Source organism: Mycetomoellerius zeteki, unplaced genomic scaffold, assembly GCF_001594055.1.
Source record: "Mycetomoellerius zeteki isolate Tzet28-1 unplaced genomic scaffold, Tzet1.0 scaffold292, whole genome shotgun sequence".
Lineage (NCBI taxonomy): Eukaryota > Metazoa > Arthropoda > Insecta > Hymenoptera > Formicidae > Mycetomoellerius > Mycetomoellerius zeteki.
This window is the reverse complement of record NW_017257274.1, coordinates 622,189-647,504: the sequence shown is the minus strand read 5'-3', so window position 1 is coordinate 647,504 and position 25,316 is coordinate 622,189. Positions and strand designations below refer to the sequence as shown.

The following is a 25,316-nucleotide window of genomic DNA, read 5'->3' as shown; positions in this document are numbered from 1 at the left end:
AATATAAAGAAAACAAATTATTTTTCTACATAGTTCCCTGCTACATTAATACATTTTTGCCAGCGGATAGGCAGTTTGGCGATTCTGTTTTCATAAAAAGTAGTAGGTTGTGTCTGTAGCCAATTGCGCACGAATTCCTTTGTACTGGCATCGTCTTCGAATTCTCTCAATTATTTTAGGGGTCCAAACAAATGATAATCACATTGAGACAAATCTTTCCATACGATTATCATTCGTTTGGACGGCTGAAAGAAGAATTGGGAGGACAATGCTATTTGCTATTTAACATTTTATTTGACTGTATATATTTTGAGTTATGCAAATTTGAACAATACCATGACGTTTTGCTATTTGTCTCGTATTTCGCAAATAAAGTTGAAAAACAGTTTCAGCAAAAGCAAAGCAAAGTTGCCGTCACGAGATTTCAGTACATCTTTTTTTTTCATTCAGGGAAAAATTATTTAAATATAAAAGTCGATGAAGGAATCTTTCTTTAATTTAAATACTCTAGATCTAACATATATGTATATTAAAGGAAATAATTTTAATTTCAGTGAAGATATAAAAGTAATCAATCTGGAAATGAAAACTGAATCTTATTTTTAGAATTTATTTAAAGGAAGTCTATTATCATCTGTTAGGAAACTACACATCTTCGATATATACGAATACGAAAATCGATACATCTTCGATATATCGATTTAGAATCACCTTTCTCGACTTGTTCGGCACGAACACGACCGACTATGAGTCTTCTCAAACTTTTGCTTTTCGTACTTTTCATGACGCAGTGATTCTTTTTTTTTAAAATCAGTTTCAATAAACATCCTTCTATTTCTTTGTTTCTGGCTATTTTTATATTGATTACTAAGCTAAAGTCTGACTTCAAACAGATATTTTATCTAATGCAGCCTGTAATCAGTATAAAGCAACCGTTTTGTGTAATCTAATCTATCAACACATATTTGCACGATAAGTTCAAGATATCACAATCAAGTACAATTTCAAAAATGCTATTCTATGTATAAGCTATCATTCTGCAAATACTATCTGTATACATGGAACGATTTTGCTGAAGTATTTAAAAATTTAACTAGACACACACACAGCTCTAAAAATAACTTTATTGGACTATCAAAGGGTGCATTTCGCACATGATATGTATAATGCATCATTTATCCTTGTTTTAATTCATTTTAATAACAAGGATAAATAATTTATTTAATTTTAGTGAAGATATAAAAGTAATCAATCTAGAAATGAAAACTGCAATATGTTTATTTAATCTGTGTTTATTCATATCAGAAATAAATATTGTATATAAATACAAAATTTGTTTATTATCTCTTACATGGTTATTACAAAATATCACATGTGATTACATATATAAGTACGTATAATATATATACTGACTGTAAAGCGCATTTATCATATATATAAAATTTAGATATAAAATTAGGTATTAGAAAACATTTGTACGTATATACATAATAAATATGTGATCCATTAAGAAATTTTTTTGTTAAAATCACAGATTACGCTTTGTAAAGCGTTTATTTTTAAAACCGCACAACTACGACAAACACATTGATACGATTCATTCCCACAATTAACGCAAATATTTTTATGACACATATATTGTTTCAGATTCAATAAGGTATGTTTTATATTTAGAAAAATTATCATTTATTTATTTTTGTTTATATAAGTCTCAATTTTTTTGTTATATTTAATATTGATATTGCAATAATAAATACTTTGTGTATATTTGTGATTATTCTTATTATATATCATATGTATATATTTTTTTAGAAACTTTCTAAAAAAAATTAAATTTTAACTATGAAACTTTATCTCTCCTTTATATGATAAAATTTGCTAATATTTATTACTAGCGGTTTTGTTGAAATTACATTCAGTAAACTTACAGGTAATTATGCTATATAAATCATAAATAACAATAATTACGATAGCTTGTACATTCGCAAATAGACACATAGTTATATTGCATTTGTCCGTACTATCATTACGCATAAATCTACCTTTGTACAGAAATTAATTTTAATGACTAGTATATCTCGCTATGAACTGTAACAATTTGCAAAGATCATGCCTAGCTTCATATTCGCGCGTAAACATTTCTTTCTTTTGTAGTATTAATATAAGTATAAATAAGTATTAATTATTAGTATTAATATTATTAATACTTTATTTTTGTATTATTATTTTATTATTTACATGATTTCTCTCTGAATATTGTAATAGAAAATAATTTAGGTATATAAATGATTATCTTCAGACTCATTCAAAGCTTATTACGGTTAAAAAGTGCTTTTGTTAACAATGCTAAGTAATTGGTAATGGAGTTTTGACTGATTTTACCATCATTTACGCTCACTTAATATAATACAGTCAGTCGTATTAGCAATTTAAATTGTATGTACCTATGAAATGAATTGTACATGATGTATAGTTCCAAATAATTATTTCTTCATTCACATGAATAATACTGAAGCGTTTAAATGACTGCATTTCAAACGTATTATTTATCACTCTGCAACGAAAGGCTACCTCTCCATGGAAATATGCAACTTTTCTGTAAATTAAATTGTTTTTTTTTTAACAACGCCGATATTGTTGTGAAAACTTAACACACTGCTTAATTTATTATTTTTTAAGTGAAATTTGTTACAGGTATATATATGTATGAGTAATCTATTTATTTTAGTTTTTAAAAACGATCAGTATCTATATCTGAATATCTATATGAATTTAAACAATTAAATTTATGCAAATTAAATCAACGGGAATAGCTCATAGTCTGCAAAAGTTTAATCAATAGAAATATTTAATATTTAAGGCCAGCGTAAAGTCTAAAATTAAATGTGAATATTAGCGTTAACAGCTGGCTATTTAAAAAGATTTTATGTATTTAAGTGCATCAAATAATTATATTCTCAGTCTAGTCATGGATTTTATAAATGGATCTTTCCGATTTACATTAAATATTGTTGGCAGTTTGCTCAAAAAAATCAAACATTTTAAAATTGCGTTAATTTCACTTGCATTATTACCGTTTGCGATGAATTGTATTGGTCATCATCGTTACTGCAAGTGATAACTTGCGGAGACTCTTCGTTTCTACGAAGGATCTTCAGAGGTCTGTACGTATTGTATGTCAACCATAAATAATCAGGTATTAAGCAAGTAATGATGATAAATAAAGTAAGTAACCAGAATGAAGGCGACTGTAATAATTTTTGGAAGACCCCGTACATGTCGCCATCGTATTGTCTGAAAAAGACCCAAAGATTTCGTGATAAAGATCATGTTTGCTTATAAATACTACTTTTGATGCCCACAATCGTTTCGATTGTCGCAGTCTTTATACTTACATATTTAAACTTGAATAGCCAAAGGTAGTTACGAAAAATATCAATTCAGATAGCAATACGCTTAAAACAAACGGAATTGTCCAATATAAACTGCGTAACAATATCTAAAACAATATTATCGTTAACAACAAATAAATGTATTCCAATATTTATCAGTGATTCATCGAATTGTAATTAAATTGTCGAATTATTCGACCATTAAAAGTATTTAAATTATTGAATTTCATTCTTTTGTGTGCATTTGTCAATGTAAATCGTTTTACAACCTTAATCGAATACAAACCGCCTACACGTGACGTACCTGTAGATTTGCTAGTAAAGTGACCATATGAAAAATGCAAGTGCTATAAACCCACTGTCCAACTGGCGTGTTGTCGTAGAGATACGTAGGATTGATAGACGTCATAGCGAATACTGTAAAATACGTTATGCAGGCATGCCATAGTCCTGAAAATAATATGTTATAATCAGATCTATCTTAATTTTCTATATAAATGTTACGACTTATGAAAAAAATAATATTTACTTTTTAATAAATAAAATTATATAAAATATTAATATATGCACGAACCTAGAAACATCCACGTTACGAATTGGGATCTTGACATTAAATAATTGTTTTTATTTAGTTTATATAAATATGGATGTTCTATAAGTTTCTTCGCATTGTAATTCTGTTCTAGTAGTCCGTACATCAATACCGGAAGCGACGTGAGTATCAAGTTGAAACTCATTAGAAATAGACCATCATAAAGTTCCTATATAGAAATATATTTTGTATATAAATTCTTTATCTATAAAATCTAATCGAATATAAAGTTTGTTCTCTTTTATAAATTTCATAAAAATAAGAATAGGCCTTTTTGATGTAATATTGTCAAATCAATACAATAAAAATTTTTTAAATGTAAGAATTAATTATGATAAATCTGTTTATCAATTCATGAGAATCGAGAGATAAATCCTTCACTTACATTAAATCGAATACATAATGATATACAAAGAAAATGAATTCATTTACACGTTACGGAAGTAAGATCGGTTTTTCTAATGTACAATATATAGAGAAACAAATAGCGACGTTATTCTTACCTGCGTGGAGAAACCATTGTGTATGCAGAACAGCACTTGCGGCGTTATGAACACTATATTCTTGTAAAAGAAGAACTGCGTCAAAACGCTGATGCGAAAGTAATACCAGTGCCCGTGCACCAGTAATGCTTTTCTCAGATACTTGAACTTCGTGAAGGCGAAGTCGGCAGATATCGACGCCTGGCGACCCTCTTTTCCTAATATTCCGATACCCACGTGCGCTTCCTGTATCATTGAGACGTCGTTACCGCCGTCGCCGATAGCTGCAGTGTGTGGATGATTTCGTGACGTTTTTATCAGATGCACAATCTACAAATATAAGATATATTTAACATTCTTAATAAATATTAGATAACTTTCTTGTGCTTCTAAACGAAGCGTTTGGGAATCGAGAAACGTTCAAACCTCGCTCTTTTGTAGAGGCGTCAACCTGCAACAAACAACCGCTTCGCAGGCCATTCCGACGGATTTTAATAATTCTGGGCAATTTCGTAATGTCGTTGCCACGCTGACACCGTCAATTATTAATCCGTACTGCTTATATGGTTCCAGTTTTATTTTTCGTCTGGAAGATGTAGTTTGTGTAGGATTAATATATTTTAAATTATAATATATATTATGTAGAGTTGATATATTTTAAATTATACTATAAGCATTTTTTAAAGAGTTCTTTGTCTTTTAGATACGTGAATGGATATATTTTATGTTCCATAGTTATAATTTCTTTCGAATAAGGCTATTCGCACAAGAACATCTATAATGTGTAACTTTACGTTAAGTATTGATTCTATATGTAGCAGTAATGTTAAACATTATGTTATGATTTTCTTTATGTGTTGATGTACCTAAGCTTTATGTACAGGCTTCAGTTTACGATTCATTCAGTATTTAAGGTAATGCGTTAAATAGACGTTCTTGTGCGGAGAGCTCAAAGCGATTTATACATAAATATGTATTATAAAACCAAAAATTATGTGCTCATTTATTTATCATTTTGATAAATTTTTGGTGTTATTATAATCCAAAGCAAGAATTACTGCGCGAGAAACAGTCAAGAAAACTTATCGATAGTTAATAAAAATAGAAAATATTTCGAATTTGCAAACTGCACTCACTCGAAACTTGTGAGAATCAGCAAGCAGGTTTGCCCTGAGGTTTCTTCCATCAATCTCAAAACCTCGGTACCCTTCTTGAAATGGCCGCACAGAAAAGCGATGTTCTCCGCAGTTTCTGCTTTATCTCCAGTCAGCACCCATATCTAAAAAAATATATTTACGATTATATACGTTTTTTAAAACTAATTCAATTAATCCAATTAATCAGGATTGCTTTAAACATTTTATTCTAAATTATATTTTTAAAAAACTACTTTGATGTATGATATAAAAACTAGATATGTATATCCAAAAATATAATTGCATAAAAAATCTCTAATAATAGGTCAAAATTAATGGTATATTATATTAAAACAAATATGAAAAATAATGTGCAAAAGACATATATTTAATTAATTGTCTGGAAAGTTATACAATTTAGAATATAATTTTTAAAGCCGGCAAATACATATGATTGATAAAGCAGAAACGAAGGTATGCAACGCGGATAGTGAAAGATTTCTTTGGCAGTCTGCACAAAGGCAATGAACTAACTTTGATGCCAGCGACTCGTAAACATTCCAAGGTCTCTTGCACCTTGTCCTGCAGGCGATCCTCCACCGCAGTTACTCCGAGCAAGGTGAGCCCGCTCTCCATAAGATTGTACGCTCGCGTTATACGCGTCTCTCTCTCCGCACCGATTATCTGTCTGGCCTGCTCGACGTTATGCATCAGGTTTTCATATTCGGATTGATTCATCTTTTTGTATGCCACCACCAACGTTCGCAGACCTCTCTGAAAATCATAAAGAGTTTCCAATAATTTCTGCAACGTAAAATACAATTGCAGCGACAAGAAGCAAAAAAGTATTAAAATTGCTAAGTTCTTCGTTTCAGCTGTAGCTTTTGTTTTGCGATTATCATAAACGGGATAACGCACCATAGAGAAATCAACAACGTGAGCGTTGGTCTTTCGTGTCTCTCCTTTAGTTATCAACGGCATAACAGCCGAATCAGCACCCTTGCAGTACAGCCAGATATCTCCTGACGAGTCTTTCACTATTACTGACATCCTCTTGCGTTCTGTTCAAAGTAACGTTAGCGTTATTTGTCGCTATTAAAACTATTTTATTTTTATCTGTAACAGGCCTGTTCAATTTGAGTTCCGGAGCCAAAACGTAAAGCCATCAACGTAAAAAAATTCAATGTAAGTAAGATTTAGGAATTATAAAATGTCGATAAATGTCACTCAGATGCATATCAACACTTTACAGTCTTCGAAATCTTACCCACATTGAATTTTTTTGCGTCGATAGCTTTGCATTTTGGCTCCGGAGCTCAAATTGGACAGGCCTGATCTATGACATTAATTATTATTTCACCTCAATTTCAACCCAGTAAGCAAGAAACATTTTGGAACATTCCAGTGACATTGTAGCAATGTTACAACGTTATATGCAGTGCTGCTGAAATGTTCCAAAACGTTTCTTGCTTATTGGTCATCTATTTCGATATTCACGTACCAGAGCTGAACTCTAGTATTTCTAATTTCTGGAAGATCAGATTACTGTTGTCGGTCTTGATGTGCATTTCCTCGTTAGTATTCTTTTGTAAAACAACGCCGCATCTGGCACTCGCCTCCACCAACGCCTTTTCGTCTGCCGACGCCGCCTGCAATATGTCATGTGTGTTCGTATACTTTTTTACATAGATTTAATCGCGTTAGTTTACACTTCATCTTAGATGGGAGTTATTAGTGGGATACTGTATCGTAAATTTGCCGTATGCGAGCTATTATTTTTACCTGATATTCCGGCAGGTCCGGATGCATCATCAACGAGCTGTTGACCCTCGTGACTTTTTTCAATCTGAAACTCTCACGGAACAGAGTACGTCTGGTTACGACCTCGGGACGTCGACTCGGCGGCGCGATTTGGACCAAGTGGCATAACGATATGCTTATCATGAAATGCCAAATGTCACCCTAAAAAATCATGGATCTTTAATAATATTTTTTTAATAACACTAAAATTTTTGCTTTTTGGCAAACACAATATTATTAGTTATGTACATTTATGATACTGATATACAATCGTTATTGATTATCATTGTTTTATTATTAATTATAATTGGCATTAATTAATAATTCAGTATTCGTAAATAATTGCCGTCAAATATTGGAGTGGTAATTAATTACTCTTGCATCAAATCACATGGCATACATTCATCAGTATCTTTTATGATCTTTTATGATTTTTAAGTACAGCATATGAATTCTTTTAACTAAAATAATATCGTATTTTTTTAATTAATAATCCCTTTAATGATAAAATCAGTATTTTCTCCTTTTTTTACCTCCCACGATGACATTTTGATGGCCTCTGTCTCGTTTCCGTTTGGTGGCAATAAGTGAAGATTTCCGTCGCAATCTTTTTCCATATACAAGTTGCCGTTAACTGAGCAACGCCTGAACACCATCAAATTTTCAGTGAGCGTGCCAGTCTTGTCGGTAAACAGATATTCAACCTGGCCGAGTTCTTCGTTCAAGTCTGACGAATTGGCGACGGCCGGCTGATTGTTATCCTTGTCATACATATCCAAGTCCCAGCCGAAGAAGAAGGAGCCGAAAAATTTTTGTAGTTCTGTTGAAAAGCACGTAAACTTTCATCGATATATTGAAGAATTATTTTTTTCGAACGCATCTTGTACTCTTTAAAACTTTTAGATCTCTTAAATGTAAAAATTAATATATACATATATATGTATATATTAATTTTTACGTTATATACATTTACACCCTGAATTCTTTGGAGTGGAGTCTCATTTTAAAGAGTAAAAATTAAGCCAATCTTAAAAAAGAGTGTATGAATTTTCAATCTTTAAGAGATCTAAAAGTTTCAGAGAATATATGTATATATTAATTATTTAAACTGATATATTTTTACACAAATGGAGAAAAAATATATCAGTTTAAATAATTTTTAACGTTTTATAAATAATTTTATACTAAATAAAATATAAATAATTTTAATTTAAATTTTTTTTCTTTAAAAAAGAAATTGTGCAAGTAGGAATATCTTACCAACGGTGACGTACAATGATATTGGCACGATGTAATTGAATAAGACAAGGAAGCTCAAAATATCCGTAATTAATGTTAAAAAATTAGTCGTGGGTAGTGGACCTAAATAGCTTTCCCATACTTGTAGAGTTTCAACGTATAGCTTCAGTAAGGTACATATTAGCACTTCAGTCAACAATATCACGACATATACAATAAGATACTTATTGATAGATCTACGAATGATAACAGATAAGTGTAAAGTTGATCTATAGATCATCTCTTTACATAGGAATATTTCTTTAAACTCATTTGCAACGTTTGTAACGTAGGTATAACGAAAATTCAAACGGAAGACGTACACAGAGAGAATGATTTTGCTGAAGTATCAAAAAATTTAGCTGGATACAAATCTGAAAATAATTTTGTTAGGCCATCAAAATTTTTAAGTATAAGAACATTTAAACTGATTGCTAGAATATCAAAACTCAAAATTTTTAAATACTTCAGCAAAATCGTTCTCTCCGTAGAAATTATTATGTCTAAATATGTCTTACAAATTAATATAATATTACAAAATAAAGCTCGGACGTAATTACTTCTCGGCAGTGGAGAATTTATTGCTGACTATCTTTGAGTTGAGCGACAATTTTGTGTCCTGCCCGGTATAAACCGCGCAGCCGATCACGTACTCGGTGTCTTTCAGTCTAGATCCGCGTAATAAAAGATGTTCTATCGTTAAATGCGTGCTGGTCGTTTCGTTGCCATCGTTAATCTCGAGTTTGCCGTGGAAGGTGTAAAGATTGGCCAAGGGTTCCTGACACGTAATTGTCGCTTGCATTGCCACTATATGCGTAAGCGACATTGTTGAGACCACTTTCGGCACGTGTAACGTCTAAAATTATACATTTATAATTACAGCAAACAAATTATGACGAAAAATATTTCCAGAGATATAAAAAATTTTCATTTTCTGTGGCGTAAAGTTTTGCCTGTAAAAAATCCCGCATTAAAAAAGTTTATATAGTGTAAGGATAACTACTTTTAAGTTTGTTTCGCCGTCAAGATTGGATGTCGTGACATAACAGCAACCCGGAGTCTCGCTATAAAGAAGAACGATATCACAAGGTATATCCTCATCTCGAGAGACTTTCACAAGATCGCCGACTACTATTTGTTCGCAATATATCTCCTGAAACGTATCATATATTATTTATGAATGAAAAATAAATACTCTCTCGATCTGACGATTCCAGATTATCAGAAATCTCTTATCTTTACTTTAATCTTCAAATCAGAGACTAAAAAATTTTACAATAGACACGTAAACATATACATATTTTGTAAATACTCGGGAAAAAATGTTTTATATATAATTATACAGGGTGTCCCATTTTAAATAATGCATTAAGATTTCTCGAAAACTATGGTAGATACGGAAAAATGTTTCAAACAAAAGTTATATAGTTCGGAGGGGGACATAAGAAGGTAAAATGGTTAAAATAGGACACCCTAAATTATATAAAATTATATGTAATTATATATAATTATATATAAATGGACATATTTTATATATAATTATATATATTTATGTATAAAATTATATGTAATTTTATGTAATTATATATAATTTTAAATATATAAAACATTTTTTCCCGGATATACATTAAAAATTTTATTACAGTAAATATAGAAATACTATAAACTTATATTTGTTTCTGTTTTTTATTATTATAAGCGTTAAAATTAATAAAATTTTTAAGTTAAAGTATTATAATTAGAGCAGGCAACACGCGTGACGAACCTGTTTACATTTGTTACGGATGACACTGACTGATCTCCGATTATCTCGTTTATCTATTTTGTAGCGTAGATAATCTTCATATCCCTGTTTACACGCTGTCACTAAAATGACAAACGACAGAGGCAAGGCACTGGTTAACGGCGAAATTGACGACTGTATGAAAACCGCGATTATCGTCATGAGTAGAAAATAAAAATTCGCCACTCGCCGAAATTGCTCGAAGAAATTCTTTGGAATGAAGTTCCATATCGTATACTGCAGACAAATTAGATCGGATAAATGCGATTGTTGTCGCTTATATTTTTAATGAGAGTTGAAATACAAGAACAATAATAGCCATTTCGAGATATCAGCTAAATACGGCTGATGTTTACTTGTGTTACAATCTGAATTTTTTAACATTAAATCTTTTAAGTTTCATAAGATACAGAAAATGGGAAATACCTTGTGCGATATGACGCGATTACTAACGAAATGTTTTTCTTGTGAATCATTTCCAGAATTAATCTTTACGACTCTGTGATCGCTAAGTGCTGAAGATGTCGTACCCTGTAAATGAAAACGTATATTAGCTTATAATTTAGATATAGTTGTGAATTGAATTTGAACAAGTTAAATTTTTTGTTGCTCAAACGATGTCGAAATGGAACATTTTGTGAAATTTTTAGATACGTAATAAATTTAAGTATTAACCGAATACTTAGTTTTATTAAATTATACATAATACATTATTTTGTTTAATTTAAATTTAATAATCAGTATTAAATGCTTTTAAACTAATAAAAATGTGTGTGTGTGTGTGAAATATTAAATAATTTTATTATTTTACATTAAATTATAACGTATCATCAAACTCTACATAAAATTAATCGCCCAGATATAATTAAATAACACATTTTTTGTGTTTTAAATAACATTTTTTTTATAATTTGAAGGAAAGAGATCACCTTTTACAAAAATACAATTTACGTATAAAACGCTTTTGAAAAATAAATTTTCCAAGCAGTAAGGACGTGAAATTTGTTTCAAGTCTCGCTCTGAGTTTTTCATCCGAAACGAAGATCAATCGCGAATTTAGCCACAACTTTGATGTAGAAATCGAAAGGTTAATTGGAAGTCCACACAATGACATAAAGTATAATATCGCGTATACAATTATCCGTTCGTTCGATCGGATTGTGAGATAGAATTTTCAAAATTTCTCGGTCGTTCGACATTTTCATTATTTCTCGCCTGTTCTAGCACTTGTATGTGCCGCGGCGACAAATGGGGCCATGTATGCGAAAGTGCAATGTTATCGAAAAGCACAATCCGTGTCATGGTTACACCAGCAATTTGTACACTATCTTTACTCCAGCTGGAGAAATCCTAAGTGTAGATCAATTATCGAACAATTTCACAAAAATATCCCGGCACGCCGCAAACATGGCGATGACAATGGCAATAGGAAGGATAATGTGCTTAACATGATCAATAATCAGTACTTGGATCACATGTACAAGGCGTGGCTTAAAGATCGAAAATCCGTAAGTTCCTCATGGGACTCCTATTTTAAATTGATCCATGCGGAAAGTCCTAAGGACTCTCCTTTTTCCAAGCCCAGTTCGATACGCATCAGTTCGTCTTCTGCGTTAATGGCATTAAACTTAGAAGGAGGCAAGAGTGAGTTTTGATAAATCTCATATTGTAGTCATTTTGTTAGATTGATAGGACCCTAATAGCACAGTTTATTGGCACAATATTAGCCCAATGTATTCCTAACGTTTAACCAACGTATCGCCAGTAAATTGCTCTAGCAGAGGATTAATATTAAAATCAGAATATTGGTCTTAATCTAACTTAGAATGACAATTATGAAAATTTGTAAAGTTGCATAATGATTTTATAATTATTTCGTATCACATTGTATGATTATAAGAGAAAAAAATTAACTAATAACAATTTATGTTATGTCCATGATAATTATAAATGCATTGTGTGGATCAATTAGAAGTAGAACTAATTATGTTTATTTTTTCGGATAAACGTCTAACAGGATCATTTTTTCTGAAAGAGTCTGTTCGGGGAAAATCGGACAGTCAGATGCAGGGGGATCAATACATAATCGGCGCACTCGATATCAATGCTACAATCCGAGCTTATCAAGTACCTATTTCTTGTGTGAAATTCTTGCGCATTCTTGTACCTCCATGTATCCATGTCTATTCCTTTTATTCGCTCAAAGGCACGTGGTCACTTGATAGCTGATACCGATCCATTAGGCATACAGAATCCGGAGTCAGCGAAGCTGCAGGATACCGCAAACTTGCCGCCCGCGATCGTAGTGCGACAGCATCTCAAGGGAATGACGGAGGCGGATATGAATAGAGAATTCCCTCTCGCGTCCTTGACCGTTATTGGGGGCGACAAGAGGAGCTTACCACTGCGGGAGATACTGACGAGGCTCAACAAGATTTATTGCGGTCATCTAGGTCTCGAATACACGTACATTCATGATCTCAATATGGTATGTACGACAGGATCTCAATTAAGAGGAACGGTGAATATTTTATCACAAGCATTCACGCTTCGCTGCTACACGAAAGGAACGGAATTTTTGCTGAAGTATCTAAAAATTTAGATGGGTATAGATCTGAAAATAATTTTCTTGAATCATTAAAATAATTATATGAGAAACTCTAGCACGATGAACAATGTTGCAAAAGTTTTGACATTTTAACAATCAGTCTGAGCGTCCTATCTAATTATTTTAGCTGCGTTCCGTTTCACGCATGATCCGCATGATGCATTATTTCCTTGTTATTCACCGAATGTAAAACGAGGATAAATGATGCATTATGCACATCATGTGCGAAATGCACCCTTTGATAGTCCAATAAAGTTATTTTTAGAGCTGTGTGTGTGTGTCCAGTTAAATTTTTAAATACTTCAGCAAAATCGTTCCATGTATACAGATAGTATCTGCAGAATGATAGCTTATACCTAGAATAACATTTTTGAAATTGTACTTGAATGTGATATCTTGAACTTGTCGTGCAAATGTTTGTTGATAGATTAGATTACACAAAACTGTTGTTTTATACTGATTACAGGCTGCATTAGATAAAGCATCTGTTTGAAGTCAAACTTTAGTTTAGTAATTAATATAAAGATAGCCAGAAACAAAGAAATTGAAAGATGTTTATTGAAACTGATTTTAAAAAAAGAATCACTGCGTCATGAAAAGTACAAAAAGCAAAAGTTTGCGAAGACTTCGATTAATCTAAGAATTTTTTTATGTTTGTGTTTGTATCCAAAGGTTTTAAAGCAATTTTCACAAAAGGATACATAGAATTATCATTCATGCGTTTTATTAGTTAGATTGGTTGAGGGAAAAATTTGAAATACCGGGCGCCTGGGAGTTGCCTGCGGAGCACCGGAAGTGGATCTGGATGAATATCATGAGGGCCGTAAGTTTCGAGAACTTTTTAGCAAAGAAATACGGAACGGAGAAGAGATTCGGATTAGAAGGTTCCGAATCGTTCATACCATCCATGGCGGAATGCATGGAAACGTCGGCGCTAAAAGGTGATTAAATTAATTCTCGAATCAGATGTTAGTTTAAGTAAAGTTTCAAAGCGATTTCTGAACTTTCATTAACGGTACCTTTTATTTTATTTCTATTTTATTCTATTCATCAGGAGTCGAAACTGTAGTTATCGGTATGGCGCATCGCGGTCGTCTAAATACTTTGGCGAATATTTGTTTGAAACCAATGAGCCAATTGTTCACTCAGTTCAACCCGATCGCTTTGGAAGGATTCGGTTCTGGTGACGTGAAATATCATCTCGGGACGTACTCGGAGAAGTTACTAGAAAGGTGCAGAAAACCATCGCAATGCAAAGTCGGTTTTAATATGCGAAGCATCAAGCATCGATGTTTAAACTTGTATTCCAAGTTGCAAAGGGGTGTAGAGGGTCTGAACATTTATCATATTTGATTTATTGTGACTTTTGTAGAACTAAGAAGAAAATGCTTGTTGCCATAATGGCGAATTCTTCGCATCTGGAAGCAATTGATCCGGTCATAGTCGGTCGTATTCGTGCTGAACAAGTCGAGAAAGGTGACTCTAAATGTACGTATCGAAGATGTGTAATTTCCTAACAGACGTTAATAGATTTCCTTTAAATAAATTCTAAAAATAAGATTCCTTCAGACGGCATAAGATCATTGGCTATATTGGTTCACGGTGATGCCGCTTTTGCCGGCCAAGGTGTCGTTTACGAAACAATGCATCTCACCAATTTACCGGAGTACACAACGGGTGGCGTCATGCACGTCGTAATTAACAATCAAGTAGGGAAAACAGTTTCTCTTTGGCAATATTTCCCGAATTTTTAAAAATTAGTTAACTGAGTAGACTTTAATTAAAATGTAATTACCTAAAAGCTTTTTTTAAAAAAAGAATTCACACACACATCGAGATAAACTAAAATCAAAGTTAATATTTAAGTAGGGTAGAGCGGGGCTAGTTTGAGCATAGGGGCAAGTTGGTCAAATGCAAATATCTAAATAACCAAAATATATATAGATACGTTTATGCTTGCGTAATGTAGCAAAGATAGAGATTACTGTACCTTAATACAATAATGTGTGTCCGGCTGTCAACAACCAAATACGTGCACTTTTTCGTTTTTGTACATCAAAAGTAAAATTATTAGGTGAGTATTTTTTTTTAGTCTACATGGTAATTAAAGCAATTGATAATAATCAAATGTGTTTTATGGATATAAGTTATTATCCTTTTTTTTTTAACTTTAATGTTTGTTGCTATTTTATTTACGGTTTTTTTAGTTATAAAAAAGTATTTCAGTCAATACCGATATGGGGCTTATTGAGCCAGTATCTCATAGCTAATCTTATAAACTCAGCTGCTTAAATAAAATCTGTCTTTATCAATGCTTTTTATTCTATGTTAACGATTAAACATATATTTTACGTTCAATTGTTATTATAAAGAGTAAAGATTTTAGTTTTTCTAATTTTGTTAATTAAAGCATTTAAAAAGAAAGAATATTACAAATTATTATATTTAAGATGCAAATAATAAAAATTTGATTAATATACATAATCCTTTCATGTTTTTAATAATAACCTTATTAATAATAACCTTATTAAACGATTATCTTCATGGCTCAACTTATCCTTCGAGGATGCTCAACATGCCTCATGGGGCATATTGGTCCACTTTGCATCCTTGTAATTAATGTAATTTTTTTCTTATTTACGAGATATATTAAGGATTTATAAGTACTTAATTATTGAGCCAGATGAACATGCAACGTTTTAAAGCATTTACCATTAGTCTATCATAATTGTGTGAAGATTTATAATAATTTAAAGAAAAAGCATCACAACTAGCCCCACTCTATCCTAAAATCAGTCTTGGGTGTTAATATAAATATACCTTTTGTATGCATTTATTTTTGTTAATATTAAATTATTAGACGCTAAATATAATTGACAAAATATTAAACAAAACTTCAAATAACTATAAAGTGTTAGCAAATGAAAATAATTTATTTTAAATGTATGTTAATAATTTTAGATTGGTTTTACAACCGATCCAAGATATTCACGATCCAGTGCACATTGCACAGATGTCGCACGTGTTGTTAACGCTCCTATTTTTCACGTACATGCTGATGATCCTGATTTAGTCACTTACTGCAGCAAGGTAGCCAGCGAATATCGGTAAAAAAAAATTACAATGCTATTCATTTTTCAATCATTATTGTATTACTTCAAAAGATTCTGTTTTAGCTGTTATTTATATCTTTTAATTGTTTAATCTCAGCGTGTGTTTTATTTAAAGAACGGAAGTTTATTAATATAAATGCTAAATAAATTAATATAAAATTTGTTTAAGAACATTTTGCAATGAAAATTAAATACTTTATAAGTAAATATCATGTTTTAAAAATTCTTTTTAAAAAATTTGTTTGCAAGGAGAAATTATACCTAAATTATACAAATAATTAGTTCCTGCAGTAAAAAAGCTGAAAATTATTCATAATAAAATGTAAAATTTATAAGAATATATTATAAGTGCGTTAAATAATTAGAAGAATTAATTAATAAAGGAGGTTTACTGATTTACGTCACCAGAGCTACTTTTCATAACGATGTGGTAATAGACATTGTTGGATACCGAAGAAACGGGCACAACGAGATGGATGAGCCGATGTTAACTCAACCGCTCATGTACAAGCGAATAAAAGATCACCCTAATGTTCTATCTATATACACCAACAAACTACTTAAAGAGGGTGTGATAACAGAAGCTTTCGTAAAGGAGGTTGAGGAAGACAATAATTTAAAACTGCTTTAAATCCTGTCATTTAATCCTGCTGTTATGCATATGCACGTGTAATTTTTTTTGTGCGTAGGAAATAGAAAAGTACGTGAGCCATTGCGAAGAGGAATTCAGGAAAGCGCAGACCATCAGCTCGATGCAAATGAGCGACTGGCATGATGTGCCCTGGACTGAATTCTTCTCGAATCAATCTCCGAAAAATAAAATTCCGCCGACTGGTATCGACATCGCGACCATTAAAACGATATGCAATGCTGTATCCACTCCTCCGAAGGACATTGAATCGCACGTTCAAGTTAGCTGCAAGTCATATGAGTTACACCATGAAAGCGAAATGGATTAATTTTTATTTTGTTTTACGTAGAAATTTCTAATCTGCGACTGACAAGTTGAATTTATCTCAGTACTCATGAATAATTCTGAGTTTTCGAACTTTCATAAAGTTTATCAATTAGCTGAGAAACGCGCATGGGTTGGTTCAAGGGCGGAACAAGTTTCAGATTGATTACACTAGTTCACAAATTTTAATTAATGTTGTTGCAAGAAAGGAAACAACTTTTTTAAATGTATTTTAGGGCGCTGATTTCGAATCTGTTGTTAGAAAAATTCCATCAGTTCGAAATTTTAAGGTAACATATTAATTTTAAGATATAGTATGTCAAATAGTTTAGGACAAATGATAAGCAAGGTGAACCTTTCCACCAAAATTTGATGGTAATTGAAAAACATTATCAGAGGGGTATTAAAACGAAAAAAATTAAACGCTTAACACTTCTGATTTGTTTTCTAATTTTAATAAAACTTCATTATGTATTAGGAAAAAAATGTCTTTTCTTATATCTTAAAAGTCGGACTTGATGGAAATACATATTTCGATAGCAGATTCAGACTTAGCGTCGGAAATTATCCTAGAAACAGTATTGGAAATTATTCTATTTTTATATACTCTTGTATAAAACCTTGTAAACTAGTATTATTGTTTGGATTTGTCTATCGAACGCATAGGTGTTGAGAATGATGGATAGGCGAGCGAAACTCATGGAGTCCCGACAGATTGACTGGGCGATGGGGGAGTGCCTGGCCTTCCTCAGTCTGTTGAAGGAGGGTCACCACGTCAGATTGTCCGGACAGGACGTCGAGCGTGGCACCTTCACTCAACGGATACACATCGTTCACGATCAGAGCAGAGACAAGACATACAAGAACATGTTGCGCGATGTTTTCCCGAGGCAGGCACTATACACCGTCTCGAATTCGTCGCTATCGGAATATGGCGTGTGTGGTGAGGAAAAATTAGTTTGCCATTAACCAACTATTATGTCATTATATTGATAACTATATCTATTCCTGCTATCTTATCTAGTCTTATCGATAATTCTTCGTTCATTTCATTGCTAATGCAATGAAATGCGCAACCCGGTGACCTTAAAGTCTAGATAATTATTCTAAGAGCTGTTAAACTGTTAAACTTTTACAGTAAACTCAAGACGGCCATAAATTGCAGCAGTTTCGTTAAAAAGATACACGGTCGGTCTCGTGCTATATTATGTGATGCTCTTATTATAATTAGCGCCAAGACACTACCGTGTCTCTTGATTCTCTCTCTTTTCATCTATTAAACCGATCACACACATTCAAACAAATTTGTCAAATACGCTTGCCCAAGTTGCTTGTGCAAATTTATTTGAACGTGTGTCAGAAAACTGCAGTTATTTTGACTTGTACAAATACTTTTCTGATACACATGCACGTGTAATTAATTTGCACAAGCATGTAGCCAAATGAGTTCAAGATCGTCATGTTACTGTCAGTCGTTGCAGTAGATGTCGATAAACTAGGGACAAGATGCTTCCTCATTATGTGTGAAATGTTGTCCTCACGCGAATTCTAAATTTGATGATAGCAAGTTGATAGTATCTTGATTGCATATAAAATATACGTGCCATCAATTTGGCATTATATTGCCGGCACGACACTTTACATGAAATGCGAGCTCATCGCGTGCCGTCATTTTGCTATCAACATGAGGCATTATTAATTCTCAACGTTTGCTCTCGAAATTTTATAAATTGATGATGTCTATTTGTTGCTAACTCAGATTGTACATAAGATTTCGATGTCAGCAAATTGTCGCAATTTCACAACAACTCATGCAGTACATTAGTTTCTCTAATATGCTAAATCACGCTTGGTTATTCGAGTATTTGATAAATTTGCTTGAACGTCCGTGTGGCCGGCTTTACTTGTATGGAATATTTAGGACACTCCAGCTTTATAAATTTGTATGAATATATGAATGCGTATTATACACATTATTATAAAGGGTGTTTGGAAAGTAATAAAAAATTTTTCGCATAGGGGCAGAATGGACTAAACTGAAAAGAAAAGTCCTCTACCATTTTACAATTTTCACAATAGTTAACAAGATATTAATTACTAAAAATTGGTCAAAAATTGGTCGAAAATTGGTCGAAAATTGGTCTTCAATAATTTTTTACTCAAATACTACCAACTTTACAGAAAAACTGAAAGAGATAAAAATTGTTTACTTTCTTCTTATAAAGCTCTAAGAATTTTTTCAGAATTTTTTATCAACTTTTTAGTAATTAATATCTTAACTATTGTGAAAATTGTAAAATGGTAGAGGACTTTTCTTCTCTCTCTCTTTCTCTCTCTCTCTCTCTCTCTCTCTCTCTCTCTCTCAGTTTAGTCCATTCTATCCCTATGCGAAAAATTTTTCATTTCCAAACACCCTGTATATTTAGAATAAATTGCTTCATGATTAAAAAATCTAAAAGATAAAATATTATCAATCTTAATTGAATTATAAACCAAAGAGAACAAAGAAAATTGAGATATAATGTTCGGAAATATATATCAGATTATATATCAGAAACACTCCACGCGAGTAATGTATTGCACTGAAAGAAAAGATTGACTGCTGCAGCAAATTAGATTGTAAAATACATAGTATTTTTAATTAGCTGCAGCAGCCAATTTTTTAGCCTATCCGCAATATCAGTATAGGATTTCGATAGGCTAATGCAACCAAAAATTGGTTGCTGCAACCAATTAAAAATGCTATGCCATATTCAACCAATCTTTTCTTTCAGCGTATAGGATTAATAAAATAAATACAGATGGCATGTATCGAGATTTATACGATACTATTGAGAAATTTATTTAATGAGTAATGAATAACTCATAGCAGCTTTAATAATTAATATCTTACGAATGTTTGGCGAGAAAAGGTTTCGAACTGGGATACTCATCGTACAATCATAATACTCTAACAGTTTGGGAAGCACAATTCGGCGACTTCGTCAATACCTGTCAAGTAACTTTAACGACTACAGTTTTCTCTTTAGAAAGAAAATTTGATTTTCTTTCTAAAGAAAACTTTATTATAATTTTGATTTTTATTTTAAGTGTCTCAATAAGTAATTTTTTTCTCTTAATTAAATTTCTAATTGAAGTTAAAATTAAATGGAGCATCAATCTTCGTATTTATTATCCCGAAAAAATAATCGCGATATTTTACAAAACTATCTGCCACGTGCGGCTTTAATTGCTCTTCAGGTCATAATAGACTGCCTGTTATGTTCCGGACAAGCCAAATGGGGTAGGCAGACAGGATTGGTACTATTATTGCCGCATGGTATGGAGGCCCAGGGGCCGGAACATTCATCCGCGAGATTGGAGAGATTTCTTCAGTTGTGCGACGACGAGTATACTCACGTGCCCGGAACGGAGCCCGGTGCTCCCGTCGGTGAAACCGTCGAGCAAATCATGACAAGACAGCTTTTCGAGATAAATTGGATCGTCTGTAATCCCACGACACCTGCCAATCTCTTTCATCTTTTACGCCGACAGATCTTGATGCCGTTCCGCAAACCGTTGGTTAGTTTAGTCTTTATTTATACAGAGTACTTGTCACCAGTGTTACGAGGTAATACCCTCAAAAATATTCGCTAGCACTTTCACTAAATATTTTCTGTCACTAAATATTTTCGTCACGTTTTTTGCTTGTAATATTTTTTTCTGTATTTTCTGATTGATGTATTTTCAGAGATATTAGCTCATAAAATTGAATCCAAAAATTTTTTTTTACGTCTAATGGCACCTTACACCATTTCACTTTTAAATAAACACCGATTAATTTTTTAAGATAAAATGTATAGCTACATTTGTAACTAAGAAAACACAGATCTGTAATATATGTATACTCTTTATGTGGAGTTCGAGGCAGTAAATTTTGTTTTTTTTTATAACTTTATGTAGAAAAATTATATAAATGTGTGATCAAACCGATCCTTTAATACAATAATAATATAATCAATTTTTAAGAATACGGAAATCACTAAAATATGTCACTAAATATTTTCCTCATGTTTTTTGCTTGTAATATTTTTTTTCTGTATTTTCAGAGATATTGGCATAAAATTGAATCCAAAAATTTTCTTTATATCTAGTGACAATATTATATATATCATTTTACGCGATTCGTGAAATATTTGCGTGACAAAGAACGACAAGATTCTTCGTAACATACTCGCGTACGCGAGTCGACTGAATACCGAACATTACATACATTCGTATCTTCTAGTTTTTACCGACGTAAATTACAATGCGATAGCAAAAACTAGCTACATTAAACGCTATAACTACTAAGTTGCGATTATTTCCCAAGTATTGCCAGTCCTTCAATTTTTGCGCACATATCACGAGCGCAGTTATGTGTGGATAATTCAATTATTTCATTAAATTTTTATTCTCATAAGAATTTTCTAAGATGCTTAATCAAATTTTTTTAAGGCTCATCTAACGTCGCATGTGATGAATCGTTTTGATTTTTATGTTTATCCATTATAATAATGACACATCTCAAATCTGATTTATCGTATACATGTCATTTAGGTTGTTATGACTCCTAAATCATTGCTGCGTCATCCAATGGCGATATCGAATTTCGAGGAAATGGGACTAGGTACGAGCTTTAGGCCTATTATACCGGATCTTTCTGTGAAGCCTGGAAACGTAAAGAAAGTATTGCTCTGTACCGGCAAAGTTTACTACGATTTAATCGTCGAACGGCAGGAACAACAATTAGAAGATAAAATAGCGATTATTCGAATCGAACAGCTCTGTCCTTTTCCGTATCATTTATTTGCAGAAGAAATGGCAAAATATCCACGAGCAAAAGTGAGAAGTTTTCGACTAACTTATTGATATTTAATAGTAGAACTTATTGTGTGATATTTAATAGTAGAACTACACATCTGTGAAACTTTTAAATCGCCAATATTAAAAAAAATTTTTCTCTTTTTAAATATTTTACAATTTAACAAACAGATTTGAATTTAGATTTTATATTCTACATACTTTTTTTTAATTTCACATACTCTACGATTTGTGGTACTTTCCTAAAAAGAATTTATTAAGAATATTTTCAGCAGTGTGTGTTACGTACAAAATTCCGAAAAAATAAATGTTAAGACACACACGTTCAAGCAAATTTGTCAAATATACTTGCGCGAAATGCTTGTGCAAATTTATTTGAACATGTGTGTCAGAAAAGTCATTTGCTCAAGCTAAAATAACTGTGCAAATTTCTGACACACGCGTTCAAATAAATTTGCACAAGCAACTTGCTTAAGCATATTTGATAAATTTGTTTAAACGTGTGGCCGACCTAAGACACTAACAAAAATATAGCTTGTATAGTTCTCATATAGAAATCTAATACTGGTCAATTTAATATTAAAAGATAATAATTAACACATATTTTAAATATTAAAAACACTGTTCAGTGTTAAGTTTTAATACTCAAAATAAGTAATTACTGTTAGATACAAAATAGGTAATGTTTTAGTGATAAATTGGCCAGTAAGTATTAGATCTCTGTAAGGATTTTATGGTTAGCAAGCACTTATTTTTTCAAATCAGTGACGATTAAAAGATTGTTTCGAATTACGTTTTTACATATACAGATCATGTGGCTGCAAGAGGAGCACAGGAATCAAGGTGCTTATTGTTACGTGAGAGATAGGATAGCCTTAGCCTTGGGCATTTCGCTGGACGACGTAAAGTACGGCGGCCGCCCTGCTTCGTCGGCGCCAGCGACCGGTAGCAAAATTATTTACAAGAATGAGTATAATAACATGATGACAACCGCGATGAAGCTTGATTAGTCCCTTGAAAATTGTCATAAAACTGTATATCAGGAAAACGATTTTCTTTTTGAGAAAACATCATGTAATGTACTTGTATGAAATATATCGTGAAATGTAACGTAAGAAGAAAAACTAAACGCAAATTGTTTCTAAAACATTTACACAATCGAGCGTTCATTTAATAATAATAAGAGATCACATCTACGATTAATTTTGATTACCGGATTGCGCGTAACTCACTCACCAGCAGGCTCGAATATTCGGTGTCTTCCTGCGTCGTGCACGAAAGAGTTGTTCTGTTGAAACAATTCCACATTACATTTTCGTTTTTATCGGACTTCCGGAAGACTTTCTAGATACGAGTCGCAAGGACGCACGACATGGGACTAGAGTTTAAGTCGATTAAGCTAGGGAGGCGCTAATGATCGTCGATATACACATGCAAAAAGAATTTACACCTTAAACTGAGGTCACAATGATTAACGGCTTAAATAATTTCATTTGCGATAGTGGCTAACAGTGACTTTATTGTTTCCGCCTTAAAATGATGTTTATTGTGTCGAGAAATGTTGTCACGTCAAATACAGATTGCCTGAAATTTAGCGAGCAAGAAATTTTACATTTCTATGTGAAATCTGAAGACATCGGTTTGAAGTGTTAAAGGAGTGGTTGATAAGTGAACTGATAATCGTTTGTCTTTATCGGATTCTAGACGTGTTCTTCAATTTGAGTTCTTACTCATTCAAGGAATGAACTCAGATTATCCGAATTACTGACTCTCAATCTTAAATCTGAAGATAGCCAATACGACATTACGTTACGTAATGCTATTGTGATTGTTGAAGAAGTTCAAGTTTAATGCCCTCATGAATATTAATTAACTCATGAATAAAATTATGATACATACAAATGAAGAAGAAGTTCATCGAAAAGAAATTCACATATCCCCAATCAGCATAAAATATTCTAAAAATATTTTTTAGTATTTATTAAATATTTTTTCACTAAATAAGTATTTAAAAAACATTATCTGTTGATTGGGTCACTTTTCGTACTTGGAATTTGCTTTTTCAAAAGCGTTTGATAGTAATATAAGAAAGCTCTTTGCAGATAAAACAATATAAAATAACATTTTATATTGTAACAAAAGAAAAAAATGCAACGATAACTTCTCAAGCGAGAAGTGCTCGCACATGACATAACAATTTCTTACCATTTCGTCAAGTTGAGAATGTTCAAAGCGACGCATGTGGTTTTAACATCGAAAGGAAACGTGCCACACTCGGTCGAATTATTTTCTCTTTATTTTTACACTTACACTCCGATAAGAAACACGAATTTCATTTTTATCATACATTCATAATATCCTCCTTCATTATTATCAGGTAAAAATATGTTTTCACAACACACTGTCCACCAAAATTGAAATCAATTCGATCGTTATTTTTGATCTTCCTGCAGTAGTCTTTTTCGCTGTCGTCTAGGCAATTGTTTATGCGACATGTACAGTAAATAAATTCTTTTCCTTGAATAATTCATGTATGGAAAAGATACATTTTTATTGCATACATGACAAGTAGACGCCAGTCATAACAATATACATATATAAAGTGATTTAGTAAATAAGTTGAAAATTGAAGATTGCGAGGAATGAATAATTACTTTAATTAGCAGTAATAAATTAATAGCGAAAATAAATTTTTAGTCCTCTAATTTTTTGTGATACTAATTTTAGAAAAAAAAAATTAAGCGATTGCTGTCGGTCGACTGACAATGGTGATCAATTACTACGCGATTGAAAAATGAGGAAATGTTCGATGTTATTGTTTTAGCTGTTGAAATGCCATTAGACATTAATATTTCTTTCTCTTTCTTGCCTTTTTTACTTACCGATTTTTGCTTTTATAAATACACTGACGGCAATATTTTCTGTGAACGGCACATGCACCGACATCGACTATCTGTTAGCGAAGGGAAATCGATACTGAAAATACTGATCGTGACAACGGATAAGAAAATCTTTATCAAACGATTTGCTCACCCACCTTCGTATCGTTCATTAATAATCGTGAACGGGACAGATAAGACAGTGGAAAGGATTGATCATCGTTAGTTTCTATTGTTTCTGTCGAGATTGGTCGATTCATTTCTGATTAGTGAGAGATAAGGCTTAGCTTTATTAAAACTTATGTACAGATTTACAATACTGAAATTCAGAGTTTTGTGATAATGTAAAATCAGCTGAATGTATAATAAAATAATAGATATCTTTTATACATTTTATAAATTATTTTGAACAGTTTAATTAATTAAGAAATTCGCGTTTAATCTAATCTATAAATT

The 25,316-nt window shown here is 32.1% G+C and overlaps 2 protein-coding genes across 2 annotated transcripts; one reads left to right on the top strand and one right to left on the bottom strand.

The window, feature by feature from the left end:
* Positions 1 to 2,290: 2,290 nt before the first annotated feature.
* Positions 2,291 to 25,004, bottom strand: LOC108724374 (probable phospholipid-transporting ATPase IF). The gene is made up of 20 exons (XM_018450721.1): positions 24,864 to 25,004; positions 24,187 to 24,498; positions 10,890 to 10,994; positions 10,446 to 10,700; positions 9,684 to 9,833; positions 9,241 to 9,536; positions 8,663 to 8,877; positions 7,936 to 8,222; positions 7,385 to 7,564; positions 7,104 to 7,251; positions 6,521 to 6,663; positions 6,137 to 6,376; positions 5,603 to 5,745; positions 4,893 to 5,052; positions 4,488 to 4,796; positions 3,967 to 4,153; positions 3,697 to 3,842; positions 3,396 to 3,499; positions 3,075 to 3,294; positions 2,291 to 2,596 (listed from the first exon to the last, which is right to left on the bottom strand). The coding sequence occupies exons 2-20, from the start codon at positions 24,220 to 24,222 to the stop codon at positions 2,543 to 2,545; spliced, it is 3,378 nt and encodes a 1,125-aa protein (XP_018306223.1). The 5' UTR covers positions 24,223 to 24,498; positions 24,864 to 25,004; the 3' UTR covers positions 2,291 to 2,542.
* Positions 11,532 to 23,048, top strand: LOC108724375 (2-oxoglutarate dehydrogenase, mitochondrial). The gene is made up of 15 exons (XM_018450722.1): positions 11,532 to 12,107; positions 12,499 to 12,590; positions 12,670 to 12,951; positions 13,802 to 14,012; positions 14,126 to 14,303; positions 14,444 to 14,559; positions 14,641 to 14,780; positions 16,033 to 16,178; positions 16,593 to 16,782; positions 16,874 to 17,095; positions 17,806 to 18,082; positions 20,052 to 20,137; positions 20,380 to 20,700; positions 21,718 to 22,002; positions 22,791 to 23,048. The coding sequence occupies exons 1-15, from the start codon at positions 11,720 to 11,722 to the stop codon at positions 22,989 to 22,991; spliced, it is 3,135 nt and encodes a 1,044-aa protein (XP_018306224.1). The 5' UTR covers positions 11,532 to 11,719; the 3' UTR covers positions 22,992 to 23,048.
* Positions 25,005 to 25,316: the final 312 nt, after the last annotated feature.

Coding starts and splice junctions, on each gene's coding strand:
- LOC108724375 (XM_018450722.1), top strand. CDS start 11,720: ATGTATGCGAAAGTGCAATGTTATCGAAAAGCACAATCCGTGTCATGG. Junction 14,781..16,032: donor ACGTCGTAATTAACAATCAA/GTAGGGAAAACA, acceptor TAATAATTTTAG/ATTGGTTTTACAACCGATCC. Junction 22,003..22,790: donor CAAAATATCCACGAGCAAAA/GTGAGAAGTTTT, acceptor TTACATATACAG/ATCATGTGGCTGCAAGAGGA.
- LOC108724374 (XM_018450721.1), bottom strand. CDS start 24,222: ATGCGTCGCTTTGAACATTCTCAACTTGACGAAATG. Junction 10,701..10,889: donor ATCGCGTCATATCGCACAAG/GTATTTCCCATT, acceptor ATTTGTCTGCAG/TATACGATATGGAACTTCAT. Junction 3,295..3,395: donor GGCTATTCAAGTTTAAATAT/GTAAGTATAAAG, acceptor GGTCTTTTTCAG/ACAATACGATGGCGACATGT.